Genomic DNA, 22,455 nt, shown 5'->3' with positions numbered 1-22,455 from the left:
ATCTGGGGATTGTCTGATTTGCTGTCCATCAACGATGGGAACATCGAAAAAGGGCACTACCTGTATAATCTAATGTATACTCAAGCTTTTCTTGCATCCTGACCTTTCATCTATCAGGTCAGTCCGAGCGGACCATGCCTCTCATTGGAAGATCCTGTCCACGAACTGGGTTATATTCTCATTTAAACATGAATCGTTGCTGCATTTCTCTTATGAACCTCCATGGCTGAAAAGCTAAAGGCCATGATTCACCCATCGTGGAGATTCAGGGGGGAAAAAAATCTTCCATGATGAGGACCACTAGATGGACGGTCTGGATCATCAAACCAGGGCCGTGGTCTTCCTTGGTCTTCCATGGCTCATTCCTTCTGATGCAGATTGCGTGGTGACCATGTCACCACCGACCTCCATGGTGGCAGGACTCTGTGGGGCCCACCATGATGTATGTGTTTTATCCATTCTGTCCATCCGTTTTTCCATATCATTTTGGGGCATTAGCCCAAACTTGAAGCATATCCAAAATTTTCGTTGAAATTGAGAATTTTTCTCGCTGCGTGTGGGGCCCACTGTGATATGTGCGTGGAATCCTCTCCGTCCATTAGGTTCGTCCTACCATGGAAATGGGACACACCAAAATTCAGGCCCATCCAATCAGACCGTATGAAAAAAAATGTACATTCTAGCCCACTTGATGACTGGATCGGTCTGATCTTTGGGGGGTCCCAGTTACATGGTGGAGCTACCATTCGACGGTTTGGATTCCATCCGATTGGTGGGTCTTCTCCATTCTGAACGTGTAGACTTGTTTAGCCTCATCTTCTTGGCATCTTTACTTGGATCACGTGGGATGATGTCATCGATGATAGGGACCGTATATCATGATCGTTATCCATGGCCCACCTCGTGATGATAGACACTGTTGTCGTTTCTACGGAGGCCAGGTGGGCCGATGTAGACTTGAAGATGACCGTATATGATCGTTGTCATTTCTACCGTATAGATTGATATGCCCTTATCATAGATTGACTAATCGTCCGAGTCGAATCTGGTTCGGCACCATGGCTTAGGAGAATAGGTCCAAATCTAACACAGGAAAGGATGTAATGAGGTAGAGCGCTATATATCTTCATTCGGATCAAGACAATTACCCCAAATTCATTGAGTTGCTTTGGACTCCTCCCATAGATTCTTTAATTTCCGAAGGTGAATAGAAATAAATTTTAATAAATTTAAAAAGTAATTGATTGATAATTTTTTTAAAAAAAAATTTACAATCCTTTTAGATAGTGATGTCAAACCTAAAAAGAAGTTTAAGAATCAAACTCCAATTCAAACTTCTTTAAGACGTGACTTACTATGAATAGTCAGCTTAGTATTTATTGATGGTCATGATTTCTACTGGACTTCATGGTTTTTGACTAAAAATAGTAAGTGTGCAATTTGGCTTGCACACATTATTCTCCTAGAATTTCTAAGTTCTTTTCATGTTAGGCACGACTCCTAAAGCTCAAAAGATCAAGAGTTATGTAAAACTTACTATAAATACTAAAAACAAAATTAAAATGGACTTTCGGCCATTGTTCGAATGAAATTTCACAAATTCAATGTAAACAACCAGTGTAGTAGGTTAGCTGGCTAAAGTATCTTCTCCTGCCCAAAATCACATATTGTACCTTTGATAACTCATGACTAGTTATGTGCTTGCGTTGCATTAGGGTTCCGACAGCCCTGATCACTTTCGCCTCCTATCAAAATCCACGGTCCACTCTACATCAAAATCACTGAGTTTTAAAACAATGGTTCTGATTATTGGCCATGGCTATCCTTAGTGGGCCACAATCATCTTGGCCATCAGTTTAATGTGATAGAATCTGTCACGCCCCAAACCCGGGGACGGACAGCTTCCGTGATGCCCCGAATCCGGCACTCGACTTCCATATAACAAGTCCCGAGTTCGGCGCACCACAAGGAAGATTTTTGACTGAATTTTTTTTTTGTATATACATGTAATAATACCTGAGCATGAAGATCCATGATCAAAATACCAAGCAAACTCTCCATTATAAATCCTGATAGTTACAAGTACCATGCTTTCCAAGGGTACACGACGTTAACATTGCCAAATCAAAAAAATAGATACAATGCATCGAGAAAGCTAAGTCTTCCAAGCTACTCCTGTCCTGAAAAAAATGGGAAATAGGAGGCTTAGACAAAAAGCCTAGTGAGTACACACGTATGTGCAGTGTATCCTACATGCAGGCAAGATAAATATGCTACAGGGAAATCATACCACAGCCATAACCATAGTACATGCATCCGTAATCACATCATCATCATCATATTGTCATGCCATAATTATACAATATCGAAATCTGAAAAGTCTATGAGTCATACAATATTAGAGTACGCAATATAAATCGATGTAAATAATGAGTGATAAAGAGCTAAATATCGGATGTCGAGGATGCGAATGCAATATACAGTTCCCGATGAGTTCACGAATACCATCACCGTATCTAAATACTAAAACATAGTAACCGAAATGCTAAATGTTACTAATGCAATGCAACATGTGATGCGAATGAAATGACTATCCTTGGAGTGAAGTTGAGATGATAATATGTAGTATCGCAGGTTATGGGGTCCATCACAAGGGACTTCTATTCAAACCAGTCCCATACCTAATTTGGATAGTTATACTCAATATAATAAACTCTTGATCTTAGGTTAGTTGCGAGCCCCAACCGAAATCCTGGCCATTTTGAAGGTACACGTAATAAATTGTTACACACCACCAGCCCGAGTGGATAGTGAATGAATGAATGAATGAGTATGCAACTCCTGCTCAATAAGTCTACATATCAGACAGTTTATCTCTGGGATCATCAGGGGTTTAGTACACTCCAAATGACACTGTCTCTCTCCCAACAGAACCCAAGTGAGCGTAAGAAACCTCACTATCCGCTGACCAGCAGTCAGCCAATATCTACCCGGCACGTCGATAGAGGACCCATTCACGAGCTGGTCAAACTCAGCCTAGCTATGGCCCCTACTCTCAAGCGGGTAAGGCCACACCCCTTCCCAACTGACCACGACACAGTGGGAGACGTGACCTCTTAGTATTCGGCACTCGGGCGCTCATGTATCCACTCGGTTTGAACGTTGGGGTGTCTCCTAGCAACGGAGGTTTAGGGACTTTCACCCACGGACATCTATGGCGCCCGTATGCTAGAACCAAACATTTCCGGTGTCCCATTTGGCCATCCACGATACGCTTGTGGAGGCTACGACCCTGATGTCGCTAGGGCGTACACATATCATAATGCGAGATGCATGAGTCATATAATCCAGTCATGCATCAATCCTACGCATACCGCGTGCTCATGTGAGATAACCTTCGCCTATCAGGGAGTCTCATAACAATCTGTCCAATGACATATGCAATGGTCAATCATATCTCATAACAAACATGCAGATGATGCGTATGGGCATGTATCATGATGCTATGCTGTCACATACTCATAATCAATATCAATAATCGGCATCAACAATCGACTTTGACAATGTGGACATTTAACCAACATTGCCCCCAAGGAATGACCCACATAAACATCAATACATACATCATGGTGAAATCACAAATCACATCGGTCCTCAGATACATTGCTTTGGGTCTCACACAAGGGTCGCACATTCATCACATTGGGCCGTATCATATGGGCCTTACACATCGCAATGGACCTCGTCACATGGGCCATGAATACACCACATCAGGCTTCACGACCCATGGGCTTCAAACACACAAGAGGTGAGCACTACACATAGGCCTCAAATACATCACAATGAGCCACAACCCATGGGCCTAAAATACATCTCAATGAGCCACGCCCATGGGTCTCAAATACATTGCAAGTGGCCTTAAATCTAATTCACAAGTAGGCCACATACCGGGGCCTAATTCACATCACCATGGGCCACATCACATGGGCAGGAAATACATCACAATGAGCCTCATCATATGGGCCTAAAATATATCTCAATGGGCCTATGATCAATCTGTCACAAGTCCTAAGTTCATGTACCCAGGAAGTTACACCATCGGCATAGTCCATGAGTCTGAGTAATCACACAATTTTTCATATGCCCACATGGTCTTATGGTCATTCCATTATCAGAAGTCCGTATGGTTGAGTGGCCACACAAATGTCATTCTACTTGTCATAATAAGGGACTTAAGGTGAGATAGTTACTTATTATTATTATTATTATTATTATACCATATTTCGCATAATGGGGCAACCGCTTTACTAAATTTTCACGTAGCCGGGCGGCCAGTACCACAATTTCACATAGTTTAGTAGTCACCGAAGCACTACTTGATCATATGGTTGGGCTACACATTCCCCACATACCCACATGATTTACGGCTATCTGTCACACATGATCACAAGATTTATGAGCTACATATTTAGCACCATTTTATCAAATCTAGTTATCACTCATCCCGTCAGTGATCATATGGTTAATGGCCACAACAATCATAAATCTACTTAAACAAGTAGTCACACGATTACCCCAATTTTCATACAGTTAGGTGGGCTATAAAAGATCAAGCACTCATATGTGGTGGTCCACATAACTTCCACCAATCCACACTATTAGTTGGGCCACCCAAGATCCCAAATTCCTATAGTGTAGTGATCGACATGATTCCTACCCACTGGCGGACTAAATGAGAAATAACTATTACAATAGGCACCATGAAAACGACTTAGATTGCTGCAAATATATAGGAAGCCCCGCTCTCTAAAATGATCTCATCAAAATAGATGAATGGCTGGTAAAACATGTATATTAGATGGTCCATGATCGATTAAAAGGAATAGATGGATAGATTTCTCACAAACATTACTGTAACTCTAGGAAATATTTAACGGAGGATAAGTGATCAATATTGCTCCCGTGGCATGAGATTTGGATCTGACTAGTCTATGGAACCATACCCTAAAATGATGAGGATAAACTGATGAAAGGCATACATCTACATCATACTACAAAGTGGAGTCCATGGCCAAGGAAGCATCCCAGCATATAAGGGCATACCAGAGCCTAAGAATTTCTAATGGTTATTACACTTTCTACTTGTAGCATGGCCTGGCCCACCTAAAATTGAGTTCTACTTCATCTTGTGTCTACGGGCAAGAGGTGGGCTCACTTCCTAAGTGACTGGAAAATACATAGGCAGTGTCAGGTATATAACACATGCACCTAGGTGGGCTTCACATGCTTCACATTATGTTCAGGGAAGCTTTCATTGGTAAGCATACAATTCCCTTTCCTTATTATTATTATTATTATTATTATTATTATTATTATTATTATTTTGTATAATTGTGGGTCTCATTGACATGGTGGGGTTCACCCCATGAACAGTTCATATAACAAACAACATCATAGCTGATACCACCCACTAGATGAATGACATGGATATAAGGTACATACGTCGAGTGGGATTTATGACACATGGATGGTCTAAATGATGAACGAATGGGATGTAAAATACATGTCACGAGTTGGCTCCATGATCTAATGGCTAACTCAACTTTAGTGGCAGTCACACGTCACAGTAGAACTCAAATGATTTAATAGTAGGGAATTTTATTCCCTCTGTTTCTTATAGTGTGGTCCCCCTAAGTTGTGGATCTGCCTCATTCTTTTACTCATGACTTAAAATGGTCTAAAGGAGTGAATGAATGGCCCAGATATACCACTCATCACCAAGGTGGGCCCCAAAAAAATCTAAGCATTTTGTATACAATTTTCACTGTCCAAGTGGCATGGCCTACATGAACTTCTAATCGGCCTGATTTTTGGGACCATACAATAAATGGTACTAGTAAGATGGATGAATGGTATGGATTTAGCACATACATTGTGGTGTGGCCATGATCGGCCTACAAAATTTTACCCCAAATGTGGACGTCACTTCCTCGCACCATTATTTTATTTTGATATTATTGTTATTATTATTTGTATATTTTCTCATCAAGGTGGGTCACTTGAGAGATCCAGTCCATCCATTGTGTGTGTCTCACTTGGTGGAGGGGTGAGTCCAAGTTTCAGATGCATCAAAGTTTCAGGTGGGCCCCATCAAGTACTTTTGTATATTTTAGCATGTCTTTACATGATTTTTGATGGTGTGGGCCACCTGAGTTCCGTGTATGGCTAGAATTTGGGGGTGGCCCATTGTTAAACGGGACTCATCAAGTGCATGCGACTGATGTTCGACACACATCATGGTGGGGCCTGTGGTGGGGGCCACCTCTTTCCAGCGTCAGACGCTGACGCTGCAGCATGCAGCGTCAGTGTTGTTTTGCTCTTTTTTTTTTCTTTTTTTTTTGTTTTTCATATTTGGGGCCCACAACGGGACGATCCAGTCCGTCTATTGCGTGTGTACCACTAAGTTAAGGGGTCATTCTAAGTTTCAGATACATCAAAATTTCAGGTGGGCCCCCAGAAAGTACTTTTATATGTTTTAGCATGTTTTCACATGAGTTATGATGGTGTGGCCTACCAGAGAACTAGATTGGCTTCATTTTTTGGCTCAATGCCTAAAATGATATGAAGAATTGAATGGACGGCGTGGATTTGATACATACATTATGGGTGAGGCTCGTTGTGGACCCACAGCCCCTGCCCCTTTACAATGCAGCTGGGATGCTGCTGCTGCAACGTCCGCTGGACGCTGGCAGTAGCGTCTCACTCCCTCTGTATATTTTTCTTTTTAAATTTATTTATTTATTTATTTTCTTATATATATATATATATTTGTGCACATGTGTGCATGGGGGTGTGTGTGTGAGAGTGTGTGGCTAGCCTAATGGGCCACACTTGGATGATTTGAATGTCATACAATCATTTTTGTGGGGCCCACTATTAATGGGTCCCACATGAACTCTATAATAAATTTATTTTATTTTATTTTTATATGTTTTCTCCTATCTATCTACACCATCAATAACATCTTATCATTATTACAATTTTCTTTACCATCAATCATACTATTTTCATCATCCACACCATTCATAACATTTATTGCAATTATCATCACCATCAATCATACTATCTTCATCATCCACACCATTAATCACATCATTATGATCAACATCATCTCCACCATACAAAAACACAACAAAAACAAAATAAGAATGAGTAGGGTGGGTGTACTCACCTTGATGAATTAGATAGATGGTTGAGATGTATGGAAAGGATGGAATTGATGGTTGAGATTGATGAAAGGTATGGGATTGATGGAGTTGATGGCCCACCAAGATCATTCCTCTCTCTCTCTCTTATGGAAAAATGGTGAAATGCTAAGGGATGGAAGGGTATTTATAAAGAAATGGATAAAATTTGGTTAAGTTAAGCTAATGTGATTAATATTATCTTAGGCTAGGATTATGGTACTTAATTCATGCTTTGTAATTAATGGTGGATTAAAGGAGCATGGGATGGCATGGTGTGGTGATGTCATGCATAGTGTATGGCATGGAGAAAGGTTAACTTTCATGCACATGAGAGAGAAGAGGTATGGGTATGTGACATCACACACATGGGTAGAGATTCTCTCACCCATGTGTGGCATGTACATGTGTGCATGACATGTGTTGTGCACATGTGTGAAATGAAATACATGGTGCCATGCGCACATGATACACTTATTATCCTTCACGGTGTATCTCATTAACGGAGTATCATACCGATGCACGGGTGGTACCGCCACGATCGCGGTGATGGGGCGGTTGATATGAGATAGGTTTCAAGGTCTAGAGGTCCTGGTCAGTTGGGTGTGTACTATGAACGGCTAATCTAGGTCTAGCTAAGGGTGTCGATTATCTTACATATATGCATAGAAACTAGTACGGAATGGACTGGGTATTACAGAATCAGCACCACAAATACTTTAACCATAGTTAAAGGACTCAGATGCTTACTAGGGAATCAATACCAAGACCTCAGTGTTGAAGAAAAGTTATCTTCACTTAGTTTACCACTTGATCTATAGAACAGGGTGTGAGGACTCAGACACTTGACCCAACTCGTTAATTGTCTGAGTAGGGCCCGACTCCGACTCAGGTGACTGATTTCGAACGTATCGGGTCTTAGTCGACCACAACTTGCACAAGAATCATTTCTTAACAATGTACGCCCAGTACTGTAAGTGACAGGTAAACTAATGCTGTCCGTGTATTTCTTTATGATCTTTAATCAAGAGAAATTATCCATTGGATATTCTTCAACTTATTTCCCATTGCAAATTCCCAAATCAGACCCAGTAGGGACCACCTTCAACCACGATTAACCGTTGGATTGGAAGGGCCCGGCGTAGACTGTGTATGCCCCAAAATATTCCTGAATAGATGGTTAAAATCAATCGATTAAGGGCTTGCGATCTGATGGTTTAGATCATCTCTTCAGGGTGGTTGATCATATGCACTCACTGGTAGGCCCTTGGGACCTCAAAAGGAATTTACATAAAAGGACTCTTACTGGATCTTGGCCATTGATTGAATTATCAATTCAAGAGCATGGAAACAGGTGGAAATGGTTGTGGGCCAGGGGAGGCCGCGCTAATATCACCTGTCCATACAGTTGCCTATGAGCAATTGATGAACCGGACATTTAAATCCGATCGATCGTAATCATATGTTGTACAGGCCAGACAATTCTAAGCCGTTGGTTTGGTGGCCTATTTCCCCCCAAATAAAGGTTTAAAAAAGGGTTTTTTTTTTTTTTTAAAAAAAAAAAAAAAAACATATTACACAGTACATGTGCTTAAGTATTGGTTGAATTCTTAAATAATAATAATAATAATAAAACAAACTTGCTTTTAAAGTGTATCCTAAAATCTGTTCATGGTATAAATACGCTGAAAAAGCCATCTATTTTAATTTTGACTTATGGCTGTTATACAACTCCGTTTATTACATTTCAAAAAATATTAATACTCTTTTAAAACAAATCTATTTTTAATCATCCAATCAAAACATGAGCACTTATATATACGACATTGTCTCGAAATAAAACCAGTCAAACTACAAACAAATTTTCTACAACACATCCTGACGCATTGCAACAGGATATATTTGGACTTTAGCCTTTATACATTGAGTCATTTTTCAATGATCCAAGCCATTTATATAATAATACTCATTTAAAAGCAATCTATTTTTAATCATCCAATCAAAACATGAGCACTTATATATACAACATTGTCTCGAAATAAAACAAGTCAAACTACAAACAAATTTGCTACAACACATCCTGATGCATTGCAACCGGATATATTTAGACTTTAGCCTTTATTATATATTGAGTCATTTTTCAATGATCCAAGCCATTTATATAGGAGTTGTTGGGACTCTCGTAATTAAACCAAGTAATCATAGTCACGCAAACAAACCCAAACAATAAGGTAATTTGAATTTTACATAGAACAATTCTTTCGAAAAAAAAAAAACAAGGTACAAAGCGATAAATAATGCACTATGAAAACAATATTATAAGATATAGTAAATCTTACCGATTCAAACAACCCTCAAATCTCCTTTGAAAACCCTAGTTATGCTCTCGAACCCTTTAGAATAACTTAGAAAGCCCTAATATCTTCCCTAATTCCAATTACATCATATATATATATATATATATATATAATAGGAAACAAATCACGCACTTACGCAATTCTACGCACTCCTTCGATGGGTCATTTGATTGCATCGATAGACATCGAGGACCAGTCGATAACATTAAAGATCATTCAATGTCATCGAGTAGCAACCTCTAAAACTGTCTAGCAATCAACTACGATTTTTTTAGATTTTCTCGATATGATTCATGAGCTTCTATCGATGGCATCGATACCATTGATATATGCTCGATAGGATTGAGTGGTCTGTTGACATCGACAAACCTTGTTGCAAATTTAAGACATTATACAACAGATATCCACCATGTCTTCAATCTTCAATCTTCATTCTCCATTGCTCATTTGACATTATCATTTCTAATTGCCTTCCATCATACTTTCATCGTCGCTTCCTGTGAATATTTCGTCCTCATTAGGCCTTCGTTAAGCCCAGAGAAGTTGCACAGAACTTGAACTTCTTTGTGAGAACTACCTTCGCAAGCATGTCAGTCGGATTCACGTTTGTGTGTATCTTATCAAGAGTCACGCTTCCTTCCTCAAGCACTTGTCGGATAAAATGATGACGCATATCAATTTGTTTAGTACATGAGTAATAAATTGAATTCTTTATCAAATTAATTATGCTTTCGCTGTCACAATTAACTAGCACGTCCTCCTACTGAAGCCTTAACTGATTTATCATTCCCCTCAACCAAACACCTTTAAATGCTTCTGTTACCGTCAAATACTCAACTTTGATTGTGGAAAGTGTTACCATATACCGAAACTTTAACATCCAACTGATCGCTCCACCCGTTAACACAAATGAGTAATCGAAATTTGACCTTCTATTATTCACATTGCTCGCGTAATCTGAATCCACATAGCCTACTAACTTGTCTCCTGATTTTTCAAATGTCAAGATGTAGTCCTACGTACCTCGAATATATCGAAGTAGTCATTTCATTGCCTCCCAGTGTTGCTTGTCAAGGTTAGACATATATCTGCTAACAACACCCACTGCTTGTAAAATATTTGGTCTGGTATAAACCATGACATACACCAAGTTGCCAACTGTACTCAAATAAGGAATACAAGATATAACTTGCTTTTCTTTATTTATTTTAAGACATTGTTCAGAAGAAATCCTAAAATAATCCGTGTGGGGAATATTGACTAGCTTTGCCTTGTCCATCTCATACTTCACGAATACATTATCAAGGTATTCTGCCTGACATAACTATAGCTTACTCTTCTTCTTGTCTCTATATATATTAATGCCGAAAACCCTCGTTGCAGTTCCAAATCTTTTATTTCAAATGTCCCTAATAGTTGAGTGTTTAATATGTCGATCTCATATATGCTATGACTGGCGATAAGCATGTCATTAACATACAATATCAAGATAATGAACTTCGTATATCACTGTGTCTTGTAATAGACACAATAATCATACTTAATCCTGGTAAACCTTTGACTCACCATGAAATAATCAAATTTCTTGTACCGTTGCTTAGGCAACTATTTCAAGCCATATAACGACATTTTTAACCTGCAAACTTTATTCTCTAACTCTTATATTTCGAAACCTTATGATTATTTCATGTAAATCTTCTCTTCCAGTTTCCCATTCAAGAAAATTGTCTTCACATCCATCTTTTACAGCTCGAGATTGTATTGGGAACTAGCGCCAATACAAATCTGATAGATACTTACCTCACTATGAGCGCGAATATCTAACTGAAGTTCACACATTCTCTTTGAGCATATCTTTTAGCCACCAGCCTTATCTTGTACCTATTATGTTCCTTCTTGAAGATCCACTTATACCCGATCGCTTTACAGCCAACGGAAAGCTTCACCAGCTCCCACGTCTCATTCTTGTACATGGAATTCATCTCATCATACCTCGTCGCTTTCCAACTTTCGGCATTTATATCATCAAGTCTCTTAAAAAGTAGACGGATCCCTCACATCCGTAATGAGGAAAAATGCAAATTCAAGTTATCCATGTATGCGGCTGGTAACATACGATCCCTTTGTGGATTCCTTCTCACAGGCGGTTACTCCACCTGCTCCTGTATCTCTGTTTATGTCTCAATATTAGCATATGTCTCATCTTTGTATATATGAACGTCTATAACCGACTTTTCATCCTTTTTGTGTTTATTCTTACGTAATAAGGGTCATTTGTCGAATCTGACATCACAACTGAGGATGATTTTCTGTGTAACCCGGTTATATAGCCTATACCCTTTCACACAATTTCCATAGTCAATAAAGACATACTTTTTAGTCATTTAGTCCAGCTTATCTCTTTTAACTAATAATATGTGAGAGTAAGTATCGCAATCAAATACTCACATCCTTGATAGTCTACCCATTGATCACTTTACACTTCCTTTAAAATTTTATAATTAATAGTTGTAGAATGGGACCGTTCACTAAGTAACAAGCCATATTAACGACCTCAATCCACATTTCCTTACCCAACGCAGCATTATTGATCAAGCATCAGCTCCTCTTCAAGAAAGTCTAATTCATCCGTTCAGCCACACCAGTTTGACAATTAAAAACCTTTTAAGGGTTATAAAAGTTTTAGATCCAACTTATATTTGTGTTTTCCTTCACCTAAGTCTATATAAATTTATAAATAGGTTAGATAGCAAATAAACATCACAGTAAACCCTGGGAAAGTTTTAATATAGCAAGCATTATTATTATTACCGCTAATTTCTATGGTGTGGTCTGCCCGAGTCTTGGAAATGTCCAACTTTTGGTCTTATCCTATAAACTACCACGGCGAAATGATCTGCGGTGCAGATAAAATCCATACATCATGGTGGCCGCTAGAGCTTATGCCTGTGCCCCAGTGGCGGGGTAGGAGACAGTCAATGTTCCATTTGAAATCCATATATAATTAAATGCTTTATGCGTCCAAGCAAGGGCCATGTGGATCCATATATAAATTTTATCCATGCAGTTCATCCATTTCTTTCTTATTATTTTAGTATATATGCCAAAACTGAGGCAGATTCGAAACATAGGTGGACCACACATACATCCAAACGGCCTATTAAAAACCAATCAAGCATTAAATCCATTGACTAGATTCCAAAGGTCCGATTAATAAGTATCATACAAGCGGGAGCATCATTTCCCGTGCAATGTTTTACGTAGTCAGGAGAAACGTGTTGCATCTGAGATAAAATCAGAGGGATTCCTGGCTTTGATCTTGATGGGGAGGCCCATGGATGGATAAGGCATCGGTTGGCGTGTGATCGGTTCGTCAGGAATCAATTGTGACCACTCAAAGTTTGTGATCATGTGATGGACGATGGTGAGCGTCTCAACCCTAGCGAATTCGTTGCCAATGCACATGTGGACCCCAGCACCGAATGGGATGTAAGCGAACGGTGGGATCGGCTTAGATGGGTTTTGAAAACGTGATGGATCGAACTCATCAGGATCTTCGAAGATGTCCTTGTCCATGTGAGTTGGCGGGCAGACCCAAAGCACCTGAAACCAGAAACAATAGAAGCGTGAGATGCACGTGTGACTGAGACGAAAAAGATGAATATGGGCTTAGATGAAATGGGAAACGGATTAGCTACTCCCCTGCGACCAGTCAATGGCTGGTGGTCGGATCTCTGTGGGCCCCACCATGATGTACGTGTTTCATCCATGCCGTCCATCTATTTTTCTAGATCATTTTATGTTATGAGACCAAAAATGAGGTATATCCCAATCTCAAATGGACCACATTACAGGAAACAGTGTTGAATGAATGTCGACCATTAAAAACTTTTTGGGGGCCATAAAAGTTTTGGATCAAGCTGATCTTTGTTTTTTTCCCTTCATATGGGTCTTTATGACCTAATCAACAGATTTGATGTCAAATAAACCGTACAGGGGGCCTTAAGAGGATTTTAATGGTGGATATCCAATCGTTATTGTTTTCCTCTGGTGTGGTCCACCTGAGATTTATATCCCTTTCTTTTTTGGTTTCAAATTCTAAAATGATCTGTAAAAATGGATGAACGGAATGGATGAAACAAATACATCATGGTGGGGCCCACAGAGCACCGGGCTGGTGGCAGGGGGAGTAGCCAATCTGTTTCCGATGAAATGGTGGTGACTCATCTAGTGTATACGTGGCATACATGTATGTCAATCTAGACCATCTAACTTGTGGGGCTATCATAAATGGAGCATATACCCAAAATCACAGAGATTAAGTGGTTCTATCCATCTATTTCATGGCCATCACGTGAACAGTTAAAATGAAGATGATCAATGGTCTAAGTTGAGCAGCTGATATTACTAATGGTCGAGATCATCCGATCAGTATGATTTGCAGGCTATGCTCCATTCACAATCAAGTCTATGGTTTGGTTAGTCCATCCATATTGATGCACATGCATGCCACATGCTCAGTGGATGAATCACGACCATTTATAAAATTGTAGCAAACGCATGCCAATACAGACACGTGTTATACTTTACCACCATTTTGAAGATGGCCATGATCCACCCTCCTTGTGTATGCCATTTACATAGGGCCATCCAGACCATCTAAACTGTGGGGCACATTTTAGATGGCACATATCTACAAAATCACATTCTTCAAGCAATCCTAACCGTCCAATCAATCGGTTATCCAATGAATAGTTAGAAGGAACATAGTAAGTGGCCTAAATTCCAAGGACAAACCCAGATGATTACGTTCACATGTCTGAGTTACCTTTGGGTTATGCCCGGCCCATCCTCAACGGTCTGGATTATAAAAAAAAGCATGCCAAATGAAAGAGTCATAAGAGCCTGGCTCTTCATGCTTAGAAGTTAGATATACACATACCTGCCATCCTTTGGGAATGTCATAGCCTCCAAAGCTGGTGTCTTTAATAGCCTTTCTAAAGCTACCAAAGACAGGAGGAATAAGTCTCATAAGCTCCTGTGCAACTCTCCATGTATAATTCATCTTTTGAACTTCACGCCATGTAAGCTTTCCTTCCGGTGTTTGTCTCTCCTTCAAAATCTCCATGTGTTCTGGTGGTTTGGGAATAAAAATTATAAAATCTGATGGGCCACAATGCATAAACTGTATTGATCGGATGATCTAATCCATCTAAAAAGATGGCCTTCTTTTTTATAGCCATCTGTTTGGCAAGCCACTAGATGGAATGGTTAGAATTGTCTGATAAAGGTAATTGTTGGTAACCGCTAAGTGACCTCTTATAAGACTAACAATTTAAGGGTTTAAATATGGAATCTGGATCCACTGCATGCTAAACTTTCGATTTTACTGCATGGAGATTGGTCCACGTAGTCATTGGCATTGTCAGCACTGCTACATTAAATGCCATGTGTGATAATGTGGCCAATTAGATTGCAACAAACACAAATTTAACCTGGGAGATAAACAAAGGATCCCGATTCTTAAATATGTTCCTTGGATTTATTTGTGAAAAATTAAATTTTAAATTTAAAAAAGAAAAAAAAGATATATCTATATATCTATATATATATATATATGGGAAATGGTTCTATGCGTAGAGGTCATGGGAACTTCCCATGGGAGACGGATTGGCTACTCCCCTTACACCAGCCCCGTGGTTGGTAGTCAGTGCTCTGTGGGCCCCACCATGATGGATGTGTTTCATCCATTCCGTTCATTCATTTTTATAAATCATTTTAGGGATTGATAAAAAATGACAGGGATATAAATCTTACGTGGACCACACCACAGGAAAACAATAATGATTGGATATCCACCATTAAAATCCTCCTAAGGCCGGTATTGTTTATTTGACATCCAATCTATTGATTAGGTCATAAAGACCCAGATGAAGGGAAAAAATAAATATAAGCTTGATCCAAAACTTTTATGGCCCCCAAAACGTTTTTAATGGTCAACGGTCATTCAACACTTTTCCTGTAATGTGGTCCACTTGAGATTGAGATATACCTCTTTTTTCTTTCATACCATAAAATGATCTATAAAAATAGATGAACGATATGGATGAAACACATACATCATGGTGGGGCCCACAGAGCACCAACCACTAGCCAATGGCCAGTGGCAGAGGAGTAGCCAATCTATTTCCCTTCCCATGAGGTCGAGCTTTGTGGGCCCCACCATGATGTGTGTCGAACATCAACGCCCTGTATTTGATGGGTCCCCTTTAAATTATGGGATATCCCAAAGATCAGCCGTATATGGAACTCAGGTCGGCCATACCATCTAAAATCATGTGAAGACATGCCTGAAACATATAAAAGCACTTGGTGGGGCCCACCTAAAATTTGGATGCATCTGAAACTTGGTATGACCCCTCATTCAAGTGGGATACACATAATGGATGGGCTGGATTTGTGAACCACATCTCAGTGGGCCCGGCAAATGATTATGAATGTTTTAATGGGAGCGTAACTCCTCTCAACCTTTGCATGTGGTGTGGCCCACAGAAGTCATGGATTGACTTTATTTTTAAGCTTAAGGACCACCATGGAATGGTGCATCTAACTAATGGGGTGATGTGGCTGATGTTAGACATGCATCATGGTGGGGCCCATGAGGGAACTTCCCATGAGGTCGAGATGTGTGGGCCCCACCGTGATGTGTGCCGAACATCAACACTGTGCATTTGATGGGTCCCCTTTAAATGATGGGATATCTCAAAATTAAGCTGTATAAGGAACTTAGGTGGGCCATACCATCTAAAATAATGTGAAGATATGCCTAAAACATATAAAAGCACTTTGTGGGGTCCACTTAAAATTTGGATACATCTAAAACTTGGTCTGACCCCTTGTCCAAGTGGGACACACATAATGGATGGGCTGGATTTGTGAATCATTCCTCAGTGGGCCCAACAAATGATTATGAATGTTTTAATGGGAGGATAACCCCTTTCAACTTTTGTATGTAGTGTGGCCCACACAAGTCATGGATTGACTTAATTTTTAAGCACAAGGCCCACCATGGAATGTTTTATTTGACTGATGGGGTAGATGTTCGGCATGCATCACGGTGGGGCCACACAGCTCGACCTCATGACCTAATGGGAAGTTCTCGTGAGCTCCACCAAATAGAACCTATATATATATATATATATATATATATATATATATATATAAGAGAGAGAGAGAGAGAGAGAGAGAGAGAGAGAGAGAGAGAGAGAGAGAGAGAGAGACGTGTGTGTGAGGGAGGAGCTCTGCCACTATGAGCTCCTCTCCAATTCATACACATGCATCACATCAATATATACACACACACACACACACGTGTGTGTGTGTTCGTGTGTGTGTGTTTTTAGTATGGTGCATGCATGTGAGGAACATTTTTTATTGATACACATGCATCACATATATATATCACATGCATCACATCTGGTAAATGTAATTCACGTCCGAGTCGTCTTTTACAGTGTGGATGGTGGTCCCCACTATGAATATCATCGAGAACAAAAATCAAGCTGGTTTGGTCATCATGTTAGGTAAAATGTTGGAATCAATGGTCTTATTTAATATACAGTTATGGCTCACCTAATGAGCAGACAAGCTTGACTTTCATGCCATGCAATCTTCATGGCAGATGCAGATCTGGCTAGACGACACCCAGATCAGTTTCTCCTTGAAAATTTACATGCAGGTGTGTGTATAATAAGCCCAACCTTCCCCACACGGCTGCTCATGTGCACAAAATCTGAACCATTGGTCAGGTTACAAATGTGAGTACAAAGTGGCCCATCCACACAAACCATCATTTGTGCCATCATAAACATGTGTAAGATGAAGACGTTTATGAACGGCAGACCAAGCTCAATGACAAATAGAGCATGTTATAACATTAGGGCGTGTTTGGCTGGGCGCTGGATATGGTATTAGATGTGATTAGGAGGGTTATCCTGCGCCATCTCATCCCATCCCCCGTTTGGGATGGCGGGATGTACCTCGCCCTCGTAAACACCGCCGGTAGCTAACATGGATTCTGCAAATCATATGATGTGAATTTTCACCTCTATGTGGGGCCCACCAATATATCAATGAGATATCCACTCCGTCCATCATTTTCACCGGCTTACATTTAGCCATAAACTTGTTTTAAGGCAAATATAAAACAGTGAGTGGGGCACACCACAAGAAGCAAGTGTAGATGCAAACCCATCCATTTGGGACGGTCCAAACTGGCTGCTGTATATCCCATGGGCTATCCTAAACCCATGGGATCAAGGGACAAACACTGACACCTCCATCAGTACCTTAAAATCCATTCCATCCCACCTAATCCCATGAAATTGGTCCGGCCAAACACACCCTTAAGGTCTTAGGTTTCAAGTTAATTTATCTAATAAAAAGTGAGAGAGAGACCCAATATGTCCATAAGGTGTGTCTAATGTAGAGCCGGTCGCAGCCACTTTCATGTCCAAGATGGACCAGATAAGGCCCAATCGGAAGTGGAAGTGGAAGTGATCAGGACCGTCGGAACCTAAAATAAGCCTATTTCGCAAACCAAAATGAGTTATACGATATACCCTATATAATTACACCCCGACCCATAGCTCAAGTGGCAGTGTCCTACCATATATAAGATGCTTTGGACCATACTATGTACCCTATATAATTACACCGTGATCGACCTCATCTAGTTCACCCGTGTGTCAGTGTCCTACCATAAGATGCTTTGGACCAAAAATCACGATGGTCCACCTGTACTTTGGCGAACGAAGTTCTTTTGTGGCCCACCTGAAAAATGGAACAAACCTGATTTTTGGGCCAAATGATCTAGAAGGCCATATCTAATTAATTAGATGGACGACTTTAAGTTCTTTCTCAAGTGTGCAGCAAACCTCTTGCAAATGGTTACCTTGCAAGACTTTCTGATGAATCTTGGGATCTCTAGCCAGCTTCCATACCATCAAGCTCAAGAGAATGGCGGTAGTATCATGACTAGCAAATACCAGTGAGATTATATTATCCATAATCTCATCATCGCTGATCGATTCTCCCTTCTCATCTCTTAATGCAACCATGCTTGAGATCACATCGCTCTTCGGACGGACAGTCCCAGCAACTAGCATCTCTTTTCTCCTCCTCACGATCGGGGCCATTCGTTCAACAATCCTAGATCTTGCTTTTACGCCCCGCCAGAAGATGGTGCCTGGGAAATTTATAGGAATGGACCATGAGGCTTGCATCGCTTCGGAGAAATCCTCGAACAAGGCCGCTTTGGTATGCTCATCGTATAATCCAAACAATAGAGTACATGTAATGTTGAACATGAGATCTTTCATAAAAGGCACAATCTTGATCGCGTCCTTTTCTTTCATTTCAGCTAGTAATCCTGTTTTCACCAAATCATCCATGATTCCTATGTATTCTTGAAGGTTTTGGGGTTTTAGGAAGCTCATCATTGCACCCTTTACAAGTTTATGCCTGTAATAGAAGAAATAATAAACAAGATTGCCTCATAAGTGCATCTAAGGGACCGTTTGGTTGCAAATTCTACAAAATCAAGTAGATATCAGACTTTGTTTATCTATTTTATTTTTTTTTAATTAGATCAGTTGTCTTTTTAATGACTATTTCAATCAGCAACGAATTGGATCAGCTTTATGAAATTACATCTAAACACACAATATGAAAAGAGATTTAACTTAAAATAGACTGGAGGTGTCTAGGGTCTAATTAGCCCTATGTCAAATCTCATACCTGTCTCCCATCAGCCCGAAGATGCTGTTTTTCCCGAAGATCTTCTTGGAGGACTCTGGCTGGTTTCCATCCAGTGCTTCATCATCCATGAATACGAACTTGTTACCCTCCTTACCGATTATGACCGCAGTCGGAGAGCCTAGAATGGATGTCTTGAACACATGACCGTAGAGGGCAACCCTTTCGTTTATCCATTCGGACCCTCTATCGTCCCTCTGAGCTTTAAGGAAGCTCAAGGACTCCCCGATTATGGGGAGTCCTAGGGACCCTGGAGGGAGTTTCATCCCTCGAGAGTCCCTACGAAGGATGAAGAAAATAAAGGCAAATGAAATCAGAGCAACTGCAACGAAGACTTCAATCATAATCGGTGACTAGTGATATCTTTCTCCCATGGCTTTATTTATAACTTAGTATATGATTATTTAGCATGATATCCTTTAGGTTAATTTGTGAGGGTGGGGCCACGATTTCCTCTTTTGGATTGGAATCTTTTCATGCTCCCAGCATGGATGGAACATGGCCCAACAATTCCAATAATGGACTAAGCTCACCGTCCAACCTTTAACCTTTTTTCATTTGAATGTGGACCCTTGAAATATATATTTTCTTAATTGTCCATCAGAAGGCTATCCAATGGGATAAGTGCATCTAGGGATTGCCAGAATTGTTGTCCATCCACCCTCCAATCACGAAAAGGGCACTAAATCTACGAATGAAACGGCACCCTGAATTCGGACGTGGATTGCGTCCTACCCACGCCCGGACGGTAATCTGTCCAGGCAGGGCTCTGTGGGGCCCACCGTGATGTAAGTGTTTTATCCATGCCATTTATCACTTTTATCAGACCATTTTAAATTATGATCCTAAAAATGAAGCACGTCCACAGCTTCAGCGGACCACACCAAAGAAAGCTTCAGTGATAATGACACCCACCGTGGAAACCTTTCTACAGGCCACTGTGATGTTTTTTTTACCATCCAACCTATTAATTAGTTCATGTAGACGTGGATGAAGTGAAAACACAAATATAAGCTTGATCTGAAACTTCTCCAGTTCCCAAGAACTTTTTAATGGTGGACGTTCAATCCCCACTTTGTGGTCCATTGGATCTGTGGACCTGCCTGATTTTTGGGATCGTACCTTAAACTGATCTGAAAAAAGAGATGAACAGCATGGATAAAACACTCACATCATTGTGGGCCCCATAGAGCCCTGCCTGTACGAATTACGGTCCCACGAGGGCCCGTCCCCTGAATTCATAGTCCCTGTTATTCAAAAATAGTCTTGCATAATATATTTACAGGAGTTTAAATTTAATTATTAAATCAATTTTAATATCTCTAATTAGTGTAGGTATATAATGTTTAACACAATGGTTATAATAAGCCTATCGAAATATATACTTTGCTCGAAAATGATGAAATTGCAAGTCTTGGATGGACCACAAGCACAAGATCACATCTAAGTAACCAACCAATGATTCACATAGACAATATTTGGACGGCCCATATCATCGGATTAAAGTAATTATAGCAGTGCAATTGATAATCTAATTATTTTGAGATATCATCAGTGGGCCATGTGCCCAATAAATTAATAACCTAATAACACATGTCACTTAAGCAACTCTCGTATACGTATTTTAGACGTAATCTAAGCTTTCTACTTGGATTTAAAAACCCCAATTATTTTACAGTGCCAACATGGCAGGAGAATTAAAATCCCCTCAAACCCCCTCAAAATCATTGTGCTAAAGGACCCCTAAGTTTTTTGGGTCTACCATGGTGAGGACTACTAGATGGACGGTCTGGATCATCAAAGCATGGGCCGCACTTGTACAAACTGAAAAGCTGCGTACACTTCGTATCTCGTGCCTTGATTCCATTGACGAGAAGGAAAGACAATTTTATCTCGTTTTCCTCGTTGCTAAATTTACGACTGTGGACCCCACCTTTTATCCAGTGGTTTTTACGAAGCAATACAAACTTAACATACGCACCAAGACCTCCTCGTACGGACACCGAATTTGAGGACGAAAATACCCCTGCCTTCCTCGTGCAGGCATGCAGAGACGAGCGCTGACGGACGGTCGGGCGATGGGAACTCAGGTGGGGCTCACTGTGATGTTTGTGAGAAATCCTCTCCGTCTAAGTTCATTCATAGGGTCACAAAGACCTGTACGGAGAGGAAAAACAAATTTCATAATGATCCAAAACTTCTGTAACCCCTAAAAGGGTTTCAATGGTAGAGGTTCAATTCCCCACTGCCTTTTACAGTGTGGTCCCCTTGCTAGCTAGATCTGTCTTATTTTTCATCTCAAGCCTTAATATGAGTTCGTCAAATAGATGAACGGTTTGGATATAACATATAGCTCATAATGAGACCCACAAAAATCAGTGGGGATTACAAAGGGAAAAAAAAAAAAAAAAGAAAGAAGAAAAGAAGCCAGCGAGTTGGGGTTGACCGGGCTGGGACCCAGTCGACCGGGTCAGAGCTTGTCATGATGGGACCCACAAAAGTAACACAACATAAAAAAAAAAAAACACAGCCTGCCGCGGCAGCGTGGCAGATTTTTTATTTTTTATTTTTTTAGGGAGAACTTTTTCCCCTTACATTTTTCTCTAATACATAATTATGTAAATATGTATATATAAGTATATAAAAATATTTTTCTATCTTTTAATTCATTTCTTTGTCTATTTATTTAACAAGCATATCTCCTAAACTAGGATGATTTACTTAACTTACCACATATAATTTTGGGGTAGGAGAAGCTAATTTAGTCAACCAACCTAGTTATTTTCTAATATTCCATCAGATTGGAAAACCTCTTTTGACTCTTCTTTTCAACTATAAACGATGGAATTCTCCATTGCGATATATAAAAAACGATCGCTTTGAGAAAACATTGAGTGGGGAAAATTAGAAAATTGATCGAGGGAAACATGAAATTTAGCAGGGGAAACATGAACACACACCCCCACACACTCACACTAGTGGAATTTCACCACCTACGGATACTCGAACGCTTGACCGGGTGTTGAAACTCCTAAGAG

General features: G+C 40.1%; 1 protein-coding gene across 1 annotated transcript; it reads right to left on the bottom strand.

The window, feature by feature from the left end:
• Positions 1-12,648: 12,648 nt before the first annotated feature.
• Positions 12,649-19,788, bottom strand: LOC131253592 (taxadiene 5-alpha hydroxylase-like). The gene is made up of 4 exons (XM_058254647.1): positions 19,400-19,788; positions 18,555-19,123; positions 14,544-14,734; positions 12,649-13,204 (listed from the first exon to the last, which is right to left on the bottom strand). The coding sequence occupies exons 1-4, from the start codon at positions 19,759-19,761 to the stop codon at positions 12,866-12,868; spliced, it is 1,461 nt and encodes a 486-aa protein (XP_058110630.1). The 5' UTR covers positions 19,762-19,788; the 3' UTR covers positions 12,649-12,865.
• Between the last annotated feature and the right edge of the window lie 2,667 nt (positions 19,789-22,455).

This window comes from Magnolia sinica, chromosome 8 (genome assembly GCF_029962835.1).
Source record: "Magnolia sinica isolate HGM2019 chromosome 8, MsV1, whole genome shotgun sequence".
In the NCBI taxonomy this organism is placed as follows: Eukaryota; Viridiplantae; Streptophyta; class Magnoliopsida; order Magnoliales; family Magnoliaceae; genus Magnolia; species Magnolia sinica.
The sequence above is the reverse complement of the archived record's forward strand: the minus strand, read 5'-3'. Positions and strand labels throughout refer to the sequence as shown.